Source organism: Struthio camelus, chromosome 15, assembly GCF_040807025.1.
Source record: "Struthio camelus isolate bStrCam1 chromosome 15, bStrCam1.hap1, whole genome shotgun sequence".
Taxonomy (NCBI): Eukaryota; Metazoa; Chordata; class Aves; order Struthioniformes; family Struthionidae; genus Struthio; species Struthio camelus.
The window spans coordinates 11,503,633-11,517,979 of NC_090956.1; the positions used below are offsets into that span (position 1 = coordinate 11,503,633).

At 39.1% G+C, this 14,347-nt stretch overlaps 1 protein-coding gene across 6 annotated transcripts in view; it reads left to right on the plus strand.

The window, feature by feature from the left end:
• The window catches only part of MYH11 (myosin heavy chain 11), a 66,550-nt gene that overhangs the window by 35,772 nt on the left and 16,431 nt on the right, over positions 1 to 14,347 (plus strand). For all 6 annotated transcript variants that reach the window (XM_068908269.1, XM_068908271.1, XM_068908273.1 and 3 more), the window contains 16 exons: positions 1,875 to 1,973; positions 3,028 to 3,171; positions 6,060 to 6,155; positions 6,594 to 6,712; positions 6,886 to 7,038; positions 7,712 to 7,885; positions 8,088 to 8,261; positions 8,760 to 8,874; positions 9,847 to 10,040; positions 10,209 to 10,330; positions 10,440 to 10,509; positions 10,654 to 10,814; positions 11,658 to 11,766; positions 12,609 to 12,740; positions 13,031 to 13,237; positions 13,632 to 13,769. In XM_068908269.1, the coding sequence (XP_068764370.1) occupies positions 1,875 to 1,973; positions 3,028 to 3,171; positions 6,060 to 6,155; positions 6,594 to 6,712; positions 6,886 to 7,038; positions 7,712 to 7,885; positions 8,088 to 8,261; positions 8,760 to 8,874; positions 9,847 to 10,040; positions 10,209 to 10,330; positions 10,440 to 10,509; positions 10,654 to 10,814; positions 11,658 to 11,766; positions 12,609 to 12,740; positions 13,031 to 13,237; positions 13,632 to 13,769 (2,207 nt within the window). The remainder of the gene's footprint in view (positions 1 to 1,874; positions 1,974 to 3,027; positions 3,172 to 6,059; positions 6,156 to 6,593; positions 6,713 to 6,885; positions 7,039 to 7,711; positions 7,886 to 8,087; positions 8,262 to 8,759; positions 8,875 to 9,846; positions 10,041 to 10,208; positions 10,331 to 10,439; positions 10,510 to 10,653; positions 10,815 to 11,657; positions 11,767 to 12,608; positions 12,741 to 13,030; positions 13,238 to 13,631; positions 13,770 to 14,347) is intronic.

Consider the following 14,347-nt stretch of genomic DNA (forward strand, 5'->3'; position numbering starts at 1 on the left):
AAGATTGCACATGGTCTTGAGAGATCTGCAGTCACTTCATTCTGCTTCAGTGTGATCCTGCACAGGTCACTCTGCTTCCCTGCACTCTAGTTTTCCAACTGTATAAATAGGTTGGAATCTTCCTTGCTTCTCAGTGGTGCTGTGACTGACAGTTAGAAAAAACATATTGAATGCACGATATTGTCATTATATTTTACTTAAGAGATTGGGAAGTGATTTCCAGTTTTCCAGTCCAGGGTTGGCACTCTGGCCCAGTCCTGCCTGCGTGTTGGGATGAAGCCCAGGTTTGCAGTACAGCCTCACTCTCAGCCCCATGCACACTGGCTTGTGTACTGGAAGAAACCCCAAGGCCCTGGGCCTTCCAGGCTGAGCGGTCAAGCCTGTGGCCACACGTGCCTCCTTGTTTAGGTACGTGCCTGCAAAGTCACATATGTATGGAGAGAGACGGATTCCACAATGGCATTGAGAATAACCTGTTAGGGGAGACGTCTACATGACATCTAGTATGACAGGTTTCTAGCTCATTTCTGAAGGACTGAAGGGCCATCTTAATAGAAGTAATATACCTTACTCCTCCACCTCCCTGCAGTCTTTATAGTAATAAGGAAAAAAGAGACAGGAAAAGCCAAAGAAGAACTGTCTTAGAGTCCTTACAGTTCCTCTCCTTTTGTCAAATTGAGGGGCGATTTTCCCTGAAATTGCCTTGATCTTCGCATATGTTGTTAAATCACCATGGCCAGAAATTACTCGTCCTGAGAGCTTATACAATTGAACTGGAGCAAATATTTTACTGGTGCTGATGCCCCAGACTACATCAAATGCTGGATATTTCCAAAGAACTTTTCTGCTCTGGATACTAGATACTGCCCTGCTATTTCAGAGGGCACACCCAGAGCAGCGTATATATCAATATCCTCAATGTATTTTTTTCAGGAACCAAGTATAAACATTTCAGAGAAATTCAGCTTAGCTTAACTTTGCTCGCCAAGTATTGTTGCCTCTTTCTTTGGTTATGTTTATGAGATAGTGTGTTTTAATGAACAAATGAATACATAGCCAGATTCCTCAGTTGCTATATTGCTTATCTTTGCATAGAGAAGGAACGGCTCACTCCAAGAGATGAGGAAAAAGAAAGATGCAGCTATAAAGAAAAAATTTATTCCTTGGGTGTAGAATCAATAGCAAGCATTCTGTCCTTCTGTTCTTATTCTGATGAGTGATCTTGAGAAAAACCTGATTTTAGGGTTTTTTTGTCTTAATTGAAGTTTTATCTTTTCTACTGATGCCTCTACTGCCAGATTAAGCAAGGGGACAAGCACTCATTATTGACTAATGCTGAAATACTTACATTATTGCCAATTTCATTTTTAGCAGCTTGGATTGTCACAAAAATGGACAATAAATAGTTTGCTTTTATTGCTTGTATAACTACAATACTGGCCTCAAAAGCTCTATTTCTAGCAGCCCCACCTTATGCTGAAATAATCATTGGTATTTCATCTTAAAAGGTGGTGGGAATGATATCATGAATATTATTTTTATATATCTGATTTTGGAAACATTTATGTCTATTGTAGTTCTTACTACCATGATTACCAGCATTTGTGGTACAGTAAGAGGTAGGAAATTGATCTACTCATTGCGGTGAGACTTAAACCAATATTAGCGCTCCTGCCACAGACAGCAGAAACGACATCAACAGTAAGCACTTTGTGTAGTAGAAAATGATTGCAGAATTAGACCGATGTTCATGTTAGCCACGCTTGTGGCGAATATTTGAACAATGCTACTGATTGATAGTTCTGAGGCTGACAGCATAATTAAGGAAGGACTGAAATATGTTATTGATTTTTTTTAACATACTTGACAAACAGATTTGCTTGAAAAATCCCGTGCTATTCGTCAGGCTAAAGATGAGCGAACATTTCATATGTTTTACTATTTGATTGCTGGAGCTTCAGAACAAATGAAAAGTAAGTTACTTGCTAACGATTCTTACCTCTCATTGAACAGTGAGCAATGGCTTTCTCAAGGAATCTATCTTAATTTCTTTAATTGTTTCTCATTCAATCCTTTCTATAAATAAACAATTCTTTAGCTATATAAAACAATGCTATCAAGTGAATTTTAAAAAAGCCTCAACTGATATGCATCTGTTTGCACCAGGTGGCTTGCAGTTTACAGGACACTTCAATTCACAGGGCACGTAAACCCATTCAAACACCATCTTGAATGATATCAAGAAGATGAATAGGGAAGAGGTATTCAACAACAACAAAACAAAAGAGTTTGAGGTTCTCAATAAAATAATTGGCTAAATTATTTTAAAATTATTTTTTATTATTTTTATTATTTTAAAATAAACTAAGATAATGTCTTTCTTACAGCACCTAATTACATTGCGAAACCCATTGCTTCAGGATCTCAAGAAGGTCTAAAGTATAATTAGGTCCAAAAAGGGGTTAGAACATCATGGTTCAAATACAACATCTTTCCCTAAATTGCCGGTTATTAGAGAACGTATAAAGGAAGGGATAACTCTGTATTTGCCCTGTTTTTTATGCTCCTTCCTTAAGAATCTGTTGCTGGCCACAGTATGGGTCTGAAGAGTCTTTTGGTGTGCCCCACTATGTTATCTGATATGAATCCCCAGGTCTAGAAGACCAAGTAGAGATGTAAAATTCTGACCAGGTTACATGTGGAACTAAATGAAAGACTTATAGAGAAAAGGCTCAGATTTGAGTCCATGGGGTGCTAAATTCCACTGAGGGGCAGAGATACTCCCCAGTTACTACTGAAAAGTGGGAACTCAAGACAATCATCAGACTTGCTAAATGAGGAGTTACTCTGAAATATTTGTCCACCACAAAATCCTAAGATCCTCATACAAGGAGAATCCTCCTTTGGAAAAAACACTGAATTTTTTCTGTTGTGTTTCTGTGTTGGGAGAATTCATTAACCAAGAGCATTAAGTTGATGTACTTTAATTGATGTACTTAAGTCAAGCTTTTCTTATTTGCCTTTTAGATGATCTACTGATAGAAAACTTCAACAATTACACCTTTCTATCTAATGGGCATGTGCCTATCCCTGCACAACAAGATGATGAGATGTTCCAGGAGACCTTGGAAGCCATGAGAATTATGGGCTTTAGTGATGAGGAACAGACAGGTAAGAATTGTTAGTAAGGTTGTATTTGAGGTGTACCCCTGTAAATAACAATATACAGGATACAAATGCACAGTGGAGAGTTCTGTCCAGGATGTCACTTTGCAAAATATGCAGGTGAAGTAGATACTGCATTCATTTAAGAAAATTAAGGCTATTTAGATTTAACATCCGTGTTTCTCTGGAGAAGTATGATCTTGCATGAAGCAGAAACTACAGGACTCTAAACATACCCAAGTTGTTTAACCTCTTTGCTTCTTATTTCCTGTTTGTAAAACTATTGCCAACCACAACTGTTACCTAGCCATTGTTTCTAAAAAGTGCACCATGAATTAGTGTCCCTAGATTTCCCTCCTTCTCCCCTTCCCAGGTGTTATTAGATGAACTGAACCATAAATGTCCCATGAAAAGAGAATTAAGGGCTTCTCATAGGGAAAAACTTCTCAAGTACAGACTTGTTTCTCCCTGCCTTGAAAATCCTGATCCATGTGATCAGGATAGACATTACTCAGATGGAGAAGGGACAACATTAAAGGAGAGCTGCATTTTGCGGTGCACTTTGCAGTCTTCTCTGGACATCACAGCATGCACCAGAGCAGGATTAGCTGAAGTTCCCGAGCCAATATTGACTCCCTCTATGGTCTGGTGGAACACCTTCAAGATCACATACTACAAGTGGCATAGTCAGAGCCAGGATCTACAAGAACTAAACTGGTGACACCACAGTGCCTGAAGACAACTCTAGAAATCCATATAAATCAGTAGCAATGGTCCAGGGAGGGGAGGGCAGAAGGAGCTAAGGGAACGAAGACAGTGAGGCCACCTGCAAAAAGGTTAGAAACCACTTTCATAAATCCATGACCTACAGAAAACATTGCCAGCCTCTTTGGAATCATTGCCATCTTTGTGTTAAGCAGGGTGATGCTTCAGGAAGTCTTGTATTAGGGTGTCTGTCGTTCTTGCCTTGTAAGGAGACCTAATTAGGATCTCCCTGCTTTTAGGTTGTTAGTCGAAAAGAGCTACTTTAAAAATGGCTACAGTGGCCTACCTTTTCCCATTGCTGCAGTGGGTACTGATGGGAGCAGATGAAGCCAACAGTGAAGACTCTTTGCAAAACACCTCCTTCAAAGGTTTAAACTGGCAGCACTTGCTGAAAATACAGTGAAAGAAATACAGAAGAATTACTGTTTCTATTAGAAAATAGAGATATATTTCATCAAAGATAACTTATTATTTCTGTGAGGCACAGAACAATTGGTGAAATACATAACAGCTCAATACAGTAATTTAATTGTGGATCAAATAAAATAATTGCCACAATATTTTGCTGTCCATTTTGATGAAGAACTGCAAGGATGGTTTTTTCTTACAAATCTTATGAATTGAGGAGACCTTCTTGTAGAAGGAACATGACAGGCACTCTTGACCCAGTTGCATTCCATCAGTAAAGTTCTCAGCATGCAGAAGTGTTATAAGATGTGGTGTTTTGAAGTGTAATTTGTATCTGTGAAAGGACAGACTTCAGGTATCTCACTAGCAGAACTCCATGCACACCCAAGCTAGCTCTAACAATGCTAATGACCATTTAAAGTCATCTTTTTGGAACTTTTCAATAATGACTAGCATGAAAAAAGTTGGAAAATATTCTGATTTAATTTTGAAAGAAATGGGTCAGCTTTGAACAGTTAATATTTGTATCCACTGATTCAGAGAAAAGGGAAATAAAAATAAGCAGCATGAACAAACTAAACTATCTTGAAAATGTGTGCCTGTCAGACTTCAAGCCAAGTAACATTTACAACTCCCTGTTCCCAGAGTGTGCTGGGTTTGAGATTGGTGCATGCCAGTGTGCATTGCCCATGGCTGCAGCACCCATGCCCCAAGTGACACCTGGTGGCTAAAACAGCAGCAACCCACAACTTGAACCTTGGACCAAGGGAGGCAGCAGGGAGTTTACCTCCCATCCCTGCAGTAGTAACTGAGGGTGCCAAGAAAGAATGTCTTGCCTTGCAGGACAGCGGTGCAAATCACAGCCTTGGTAAAGTCAAATGATGTTACTAATGAAGACTGGTTCCTTCTCCTGCCATGGCATGTATGTTGGCGTTGACAGCAGCATTCTCCTTGACATCAATAGAAGTCTTCACATTACTGTCTGAATACCTTTCATTTTACACTCTAAAATATAAGCCTATTAAGACAGGATTATTATCCTGTGTAAGCTACCAAATTAATAAAAAGAATTAACTCCCTAAATTAATACAATCCCATCTGTAACACAGTAGATTTTACTACCTGAAGTAATGCAGTATCACATTCATATATGTTTTAGTAATCAAACATTAACTGATTACTTTTCTATACAAAAAAATTTTGCACTAATCCTCTAATCGTTTGAACACATTTAATTTTAGTTGCATGAGTGAATGTCCACATGTCTCTGCATAACTGGAGTCTTAGACGTGCCACACACTTTTTCAAGCTGCTGGTAATTCATAGATATAGTTGATTTTAAAGACAGAGTTGCAGATTGTGAAGTGACCAAGCAGGGAAGATGCTACATACAGGCCACTCTGAGTGGGAGATGAATCAAGACTCCCCCTGAGACTCGGTCTGACTGAGGAATGAGAACAGCTTAGTGTGGAGGTGCTGGTGTTCCCAGACTGGCCTGTTTACTCCATGGCATGGATTATCTGAGCTGCTCTTCATTCAGCTCTCAAACTTCTGCAGTTTATAGCACAGTCTTTTAAAGTAAACATAGATATAAACATAGATATTTCCCTAGAGGTATGAACTACCTCAGGCAATACAATGAGCCCTCCTTATAGCTGAGAATAGAGGTTTCAAAATATGCACATTCTGTTCCTCATTTATATTATCTGTTTATTTTACAGCTATATTGAGGGTCGTTTCATCTGTCCTACAGCTGGGTAATATTGTCTTCAAGAAGGAGAGAAACACTGATCAAGCCTCTATGCCCGACAATACTGGTATGACTTGTCACTTTAAAAATTTAAGCAACATTAAGAAATTAACAAAATATTTGCTGAGTAAACAATATTTATCAGTACTTTTAATTTAATTATGTTTATTTAATGTTCATTTATTTAAAGTTCATTATGTGTATTTAATTTCATGTTATTGCATACATACTTCAATGACTCTAAAAGATATTCTATACTTAAAATCAGTACAATTAACATTACCTTTTCTGGTAATCTTTAATCCATAAATTGAAGAATAGTGTATTTGTTGCTGGTAGCATGAATAATACTTTCGTGGCAAGTTGCATCTCTTGTGTGTATAATAGAGGAGCTCTTACGGAAAATAAAATGATTTCACACACTTGTTGAACTGCTTGTATTCACATTTACTGATCTACTAAGAGAAAATTCATTCTGAAATACGGTATCACTCTTCTATTCTAGCCGCACAAAAAGTGTGTCACCTGATGGGGATTAATGTGACAGATTTCACGAGGGCTATTCTAACCCCAAGGATCAAAGTAGGACGAGATGTTGTTCAGAAAGCTCAGACTAAAGAGCAGGTATGTACTTGCAGTCTGTTCAGCTCTCCTCAAATTAATTTTCTTTCTTCTTTTCTTTGTTACAGCTTGTCTAAAGGGAAATGTCCGTTTTCTGTTTCCCTATTCATTATCTATATGGAAATTAGCAGCTAATTGGGTTTCTTCTTAAACTTACAATAGTCTTCTTTTTTCAGGCTGACTTTGCCGTAGAGGCTTTGGCCAAGGCAAAATATGAACGTCTGTTCCGCTGGATTCTAACTCGTGTAAACAAAGCTCTAGATAAAACAAAAAGACAAGGTGCTTCCTTCTTGGGGATCCTTGACATTGCTGGATTTGAGATTTTTGAGGTATGGACTGTGAGGCAGAAGGTGGCTAAAATTCCTTTTTGTCATGCTGTGGATTGTTTTACTCTGTGGTTGAGCTGTGGTTGGGACTTTGGAGAACATAGTTGCCTTAATACTTCCATTACATCTGGACACTGAAAACCATTTTTCCAATGAGTCTGCAAACCAATCATTTGGATGCACAGACCTTTAGTGGACTCCAAATCCTTTTATTTTTTTAGTGAAGAGTTCCACATAATATTACCCAAAAAAATTAAATTCAGAGCTGGAAAAACAATTTAGTTCTTTAGGTTGGCTCGCAGCCCATGGCCAACCCAGCCCACAGGACTGTTAAATCTGGCTGCTTGCCTTTCCCTCAGAGAAGGAGCCTTCAGTTGCCCAGGCAAGAAGGGCTGGGGGCTGGCAGCATTCTCCTATGGTGCTTCTGTGGGGTTCAGTGCTTAGAGCAAGGGCCTGCTCTTTATGGCTTATTGAGTAGGTCCCAGTGCAGAGATTTAACATGTGAAAACTTACTGTAAGCTTTCAAGACCTTACATTAGAAAAATCTGTATCCTTATATTTGAATTACAGTGCTCTTTGAAAAGAAATACAAGATATTTAATTTCATCTCGTCTTGTAAGTTCCTCCTTGCAGGTGTCTTTTTAACATTAAGAATTCTCTTCTGTCTTCTCTACAGATCAACTCCTTTGAGCAGCTGTGCATCAATTACACTAATGAGAAACTTCAGCAGCTTTTCAACCACACAATGTTTATATTGGAGCAAGAGGAATATCAGCGTGAGGGCATTGAATGGAATTTCATTGACTTTGGCCTTGACCTGCAACCTTGCATTGAGCTGATTGAAAGACCAGTAAGATTGTATCTCTATAGGTGGGATACTACATAGGTTTCATCAGGGTCAGTTATATATTAGTACAATAAGAGAGCCATTTAAGATATTTCAGATCCTTTGTTGCCTGGGGGGGGATTAATATCATAGAGGAAGAAGAAGGTGGTGCTCTTTCTTTGACTCTGGCTGTGATGATCCTGATCTGGTATTGCTCACACTGCAGACCAACCCTCCTGGTGTTCTGGCTCTGCTGGATGAAGAATGCTGGTTCCCCAAAGCCACTGACACATCTTTCGTGGATAAACTAGGTCAAGAACAAGGCAACCATCCCAAATTCCAGAAGACCAAGCAACTCAAGGATAAAACTGAGTTCTCCATAATCCACTATGCAGGAAAGGTACTGGACAGACTGAGCTACTTTGACTTAGGAATCTTTATGCTTTGATGCCCAAACAGTGAACAAGAAACAGTTCAAGTATCTCAATTGACATGGAACAGCTTTAATTATGTAATGTATACATTAAGTGCTTTAATTATATAACACAAGGAATAGGATTTGCCATTTGCCATTTGCTTAGCACAGCCACAGCTGTGCTAAGCTTACATGAAAACAAAAATAACCAGCACCAGGGCTTTTGAAAATCCATATAATTTGGATTCATCTCTTGCAGAAAGATTTTTAAAGGCAGAGCAGATCCCTGTGGATATGTCTGCAAAAAAAGCCCTTTAGCTTCAAGTACATGTAAGAGTCAAATACTCATCAGCTCTCATCTATAGAAAGCTTTTCACATTATTATTATTTTGTACTATTTTATGTTAATACAGTTCCGGTGTTCTTGGCCACTCTGGAATTCTCTATCAGGAACAGATTTTTAACCTAGCGCTGTTTCTGTAGGTTAACTATAACGCAACTGCCTGGCTAACAAAGAACATGGATCCACTAAATGATAATGTGACTTCTCTGCTGAACCAGTCTTCAGACAAATTCGTGGCAGACCTTTGGAAAGACGGTATGAATCACAACTCTAAATCAGTAATGTGATCTAAAGGGAGAAACTTCTCCTGCCAGAAGTGTTCTGATGGTCTCCCCTCACTAGCAGGAAAGAAGTATGAAAATGATAAGTATGGAAGAGATTCAACTAAAAAGCAGTAATATCCTGTTTTAAATACATGTTTAGGGAAGTGTCATTGGATAGTTTTAAGCGCTATCAAATATTTTCCTTAATATTATTCAGTAACACAGTAAAAATATTCATTACACTGTTATAATACTGCTGAAAATGTGATATTGTACCATTCATCTAATATAGGTTATCGCTGCTTTTCATGAATGTGGGCAGTCCGTACCTCACATGCTCCTCTCCCAGAAGTCTTGCACAGTTCTCTCCAGTGACATATAACGTCAGCTAAAATCCATTAGAAGAATGTCTGTGTGCATACAAAACACTTAGTTTTAAAAAATTTGTATGGATCTGGAACACATATATTACACTATACATATTTAATACATGCACAAAAATAAACAGGAGAAACACTAGCCTCCCTGGAAGAGGAGGCGGTTCTGAATTATCAGATAACTGAGGGGGATTATTAGCTAGACTTTGAGAACCATACACAGATGGGAGTCAAGAGACAGTGTTATTTCTGGTTCTGATACCAACCTACCGATGTGGGTATTTTGCAGAAGGACTATCCTTTGCAGAGTAAAAATAAAATAATATATGTTCCAGATAAATAGCTGTGCATTCAGTCATTCCATTCTGTCACTAGTTAGTAAGATCTGCATTTTCAGTTTTGACAGAAGTAGACTTGTGTATCTATTTACTTAAAAAGATCTTCTAGCGCTTTTGTTAGCATGCTTCTATGGCACCGTAAGTATATTGTGCCTCTTTGAGAAGTCACATTTTAACAACAGCAGGTGTGATGTGAGGTGAAGATAGTTCACATAAGCAGTTCCATTCACACTTTCTTTTACATTTCAGTGGACCGTATAGTTGGGCTGGACCAGATGGCCAAGATGACTGAAAGTTCACTCCCTAGTTCTTCAAAAACCAAGAAAGGCATGTTCCGTACTGTTGGCCAACTCTATAAAGAGCAGCTGACCAAACTGATGACCACCCTAAGGAATACCAATCCCAACTTTGTTCGCTGTATCATTCCAAATCATGAAAAAAGGGTAAATTTCAAACGTTCAGTTTTCAGAATCCTGACACATTGCTCTTGTAGAGTGCTACTTGCTGTAACAGCACGTTGCAGCACTGGATGTCTTCAGACATAGATATGCAGCCAGTAACATTTCTGCAAATTTCTGCTGTGCTAAAAATACTGTATGTTCCCTTTTCAGGCTGGCAAACTCGATGCCCATTTAGTACTGGAGCAGTTGCGCTGCAATGGTGTCCTGGAAGGTATTCGTATCTGCCGGCAGGGCTTCCCCAACAGAATTGTCTTCCAGGAGTTCCGCCAGCGGTAGGAATCCCTTGCTCTGTCCTAACTCAGGGGCTGAAAATACTGTAATATGTGTTTGCCTGTGCAAAATAATCTGATGCATTTCCCCATCATCTACATCTTTTGGTAGATACGAAATTCTTGCTGCAAATGCTATTCCTAAAGGATTCATGGACGGGAAGCAGGCTTGTATACTAATGGTGAGCAAAGCATTTTTGATTCTATTGCTAATCAAGTCTATACTTCTTATATAAAAGCTGCTGGGAGCGAACGCAAATGAAAAGTAGTTTTTAATACCCTAAACCTCAGCGCTGGAGTTAATAAATATCCCTGTTTTCTTCCAGATCAAAGCATTAGAACTTGATCCCAACCTGTACAGAATTGGACAGAGTAAAATCTTCTTCAGAACTGGTGTTCTGGCTCATCTGGAAGAAGAGAGAGACCTGAAGATCACAGACATTATTATTGCCTTCCAGGCTCAGTGCCGAGGCTACCTGGCAAGAAAGTAAGACTATGTTCTAAGAAATAGAATGTCTTTGGCAACAAAGCATTGACAGTAGCCTTCAGTTATCTGCATAACAAACTGAAGATATTAAGATGTTTTATAATTACCATTACTCATTATTTGTATTGCATCAGCACTCAGCTTGTGTCCAATGTCCAGTTAGACTAATTACAGAGAATCAGTTACATTGTAAGACTACTTACACTCTCTATACAGTAAGCAAGCTCTCTGAGGCAATGGCTCATCATTTAAACATGTGTTTGTACAAGTAGCACAAGGAGCATCCTTGCCTATGACTGGAGTCTTAAGCGCTATTGTAATACAAATAGCAGCACCACTGGCATTTATAAAATATTAAATAATTTCTTACACAGCTTGGGCATGAAGCACTGGACTCCTGAGTCATCTGGCATGATCTTAGTCAATCTACATCACAAAACTATTAACAGTAATGCCCTTTTTCATCACACTACCAAGGCTTTCAAGTTTCTAAGCAAACTAATTTAAATTTAGTAGGCTAAAGAATGATCATCAATACTAGTTATGAATGCCCACGTACTCTGAAAAGATGCTCACATCCAGAACTAGATCCATACTTTGTGGTTTGTGACCACCTTTGTGGTTTGAGTATAAATGGCGAAAAAGATAGAAGACTAAATAAAATCCTGAAAAGCTAAACAAAGCACAGGCACTTTTTAAGTGATAAAAGAATTTGTGCCAGACTTCCCAAACTATGAGGCAAATCAGCAGACTCCCATGCCAGAGTTTCTTTGCTTAATGTGTGTATCTTACAGACACCATGTGTTCTCAGACAACAAATTTGCTTTGTGTTTTTAATCACAGAGCCTTTGCCAAGAGACAGCAACAGCTAACTGCAATGAAGGTCATCCAGAGAAATTGTGCTGCTTACCTGAAGCTGAGGAACTGGCAGTGGTGGAGACTGTTCACTAAAGTGGGTGACTATTATCAGTGAATCTCTCCACAGCTTTCCAAAAGAAATGGATTGCACATAATACCAGCTCATGTCATGTCAGAAACACTCTGAATTAGAGATACACTAGATATATTTATACAACGCTATTAACATTAAAGGTAGTTCTAGCTTAGGGTGAAAACTGTGCTCCTTAAGCAGAGATTCATACAAGATTTAGCATGTTTGGAGACTTTTTTTTAATTGTCAAAAATGAAACAAGTTCACATAGGTGGGCAATGAGAAGAGAAAGTAACACTGAATTTTGTGAATACAGAGATACATATCTATGGGGAACTCAATAGCTCAAGCTTTCCCTCACTGAGATGCCAAACATTTTTCTGCTAGGCAGCCAAGCAAATGAAGTCTACTTTCCTATTGAAGAAGGCCCGTTTTCTCAAGAATGGCCTTCACTTTGAATATGGAAAACTGTTCCTACTTGCATAGACAGCAACCTCATCTTCAAGCAGAAGCAGACAACACTCCCAAGCATGCTTGCTGCCTTTCTGTGTAGCAGATGTAGCTTTCATACATCCTAAATGCATGAAGCCAGGCTCAGAGCCCTGCAAAAAAGTGACACTGTTGAAGGTAGAGGAGCTGACAAGGCTCAAAAAATTGATGCAGATGTGGTTAAGAACAGTAGTGCTGAGGCTTGCTGATTTAAAGATGCTCACACCAAACTTGGTTAGACAGTATCTGCCCACTACCCATGCAACAACAGTGCTACTAGTAGTACCAGTTGACCTGGCACTTTTACATACTGCATTCAGTAACATAAATACTGAAAGGAAACATTCATAAAAAAAACTTTCCCCCCGCTCCAGGTGAAACCACTGCTGCAAGTCACCCGCCAAGAGGAAGAAATGCAGGCCAAGGATGAAGAACTACAGAGAACTAAGGAAAGACAACAAAAAGCAGAGAGTGAATTGAAGGAGCTGGAACAGAAGCACACCCAGGTGATTTACAGTGCTGAGCCTCTGGGAAATGCTAGTCGCTTTTTCTCCATTTCCAGAAGCTATTAAAATAAAGGTGTCTTTTTAACTTATACTCTCACTTCTATTCATAACAATAGACCAGAATGAAAGTTCAGTGCAGGCAAACTCCCAACTACTTCAGGGAGGCCTAACTTCCTTGCACAAGACCTGCGGTACAGCTACTGACCTGTACACTAGGACTACCTAACAACAAGACATTGTGGGGCCGCTTGCAGCCTAAATTTTAACTTCCTACCATTTGATCTGTGTAGCTTTGTGAAGAGAAGAACCTACTTCAAGAGCAGCTTCAGGCAGAAACTGAACTATATGCTGAAGCTGAAGAGATGAGAGTCCGTTTAGCTGCTAAGAAACAAGAGCTGGAAGAGATTCTGCATGAAATGGAAGCCAGAATTGAGGAAGAGGAGGAGCGAAGCCAACAGCTGCAAGCAGAAAAGAAAAAGATGCAACAACAAATGCTGGTAAGGAGACATAAGCCACAAATACAGACAACAGGTAGTAGAGGAAAAATTAGAGACTGGCAAACTTTAGATGCTATTAAAATGTTTGCTGTGCAGCACTCTGCAGAATATGTGTTTATCTCACTGAAGAAAGAATGATCAGTTGAGTTTCTTTCCTGCACACAGTTCTTCATAAACATTCTTTCTCCTTCTCAACTTAAAACCATCTCTTTTCTAAAGAACTATTTTAACAAACCTTTCCTTCTAAATCACCAAGGCCAGTACAGGTTTCTTAGCAAAAACAAAACCTGCAACATACCCCACAAGGACTGACACACATTAAACATTTCCCATAATCCAAGCAGTATCTGCTTTCCAGAATTCACGTTCTATGTGTTTCTTTCTCCCCATAAAGGACCTTGAGGAACAGCTGGAAGAAGAAGAAGCGGCAAGGCAAAAGTTGCAGCTTGAAAAAGTAACAGCAGATGGCAAAATAAAGAAAATGGAAGATGATATTCTCATAATGGAAGACCAGAATAACAAACTAACCAAGGTGAGTGCTTGGGTCCATTTTTTTATCTTGTGAAAACAGTGCAAGATGAGAGAAAATCTTTGGCTAAAAGAACAGGAACGCTTTTGACTACATAGTCTCATGGTTATTCAGACTCACCAGACGATGGACTGATGAATCCAGCCTGTACGGAACAAATCTCTGGCAATTTTGCCGTGCTTGCTTAAACACTCAAAACGGTATAAAAATATCCGCTTTGACGTCTGTTGTGGTGATAGTATCTTCAAAAATATTCCCCACGGCAGTCAAGCACAATCAGTGGAAAACCTCTCATCTTGGTCCCAGGAAGACTGAACCATTCTCTTGGTGCACAAAAGTGGTTTTCTTTGATTTGATAAAGTATTTATCATTATCTGACTTCCACTTAAATGCTACTGTTTGATGGCATCTCCATGTGTCTGTGCCAGCTAAACAGCTTACTAACTGGGTTCTACCTGGATAAGAGTGGCTCATCCAATCCTCCAAAACTGTATTATTCATATAGTTCTCTATACGTTTCCAAGAGCCTTTCAGGCAGATGTCAACACTAATTTTAACCAAACTTCCTGATTTAAACTGAA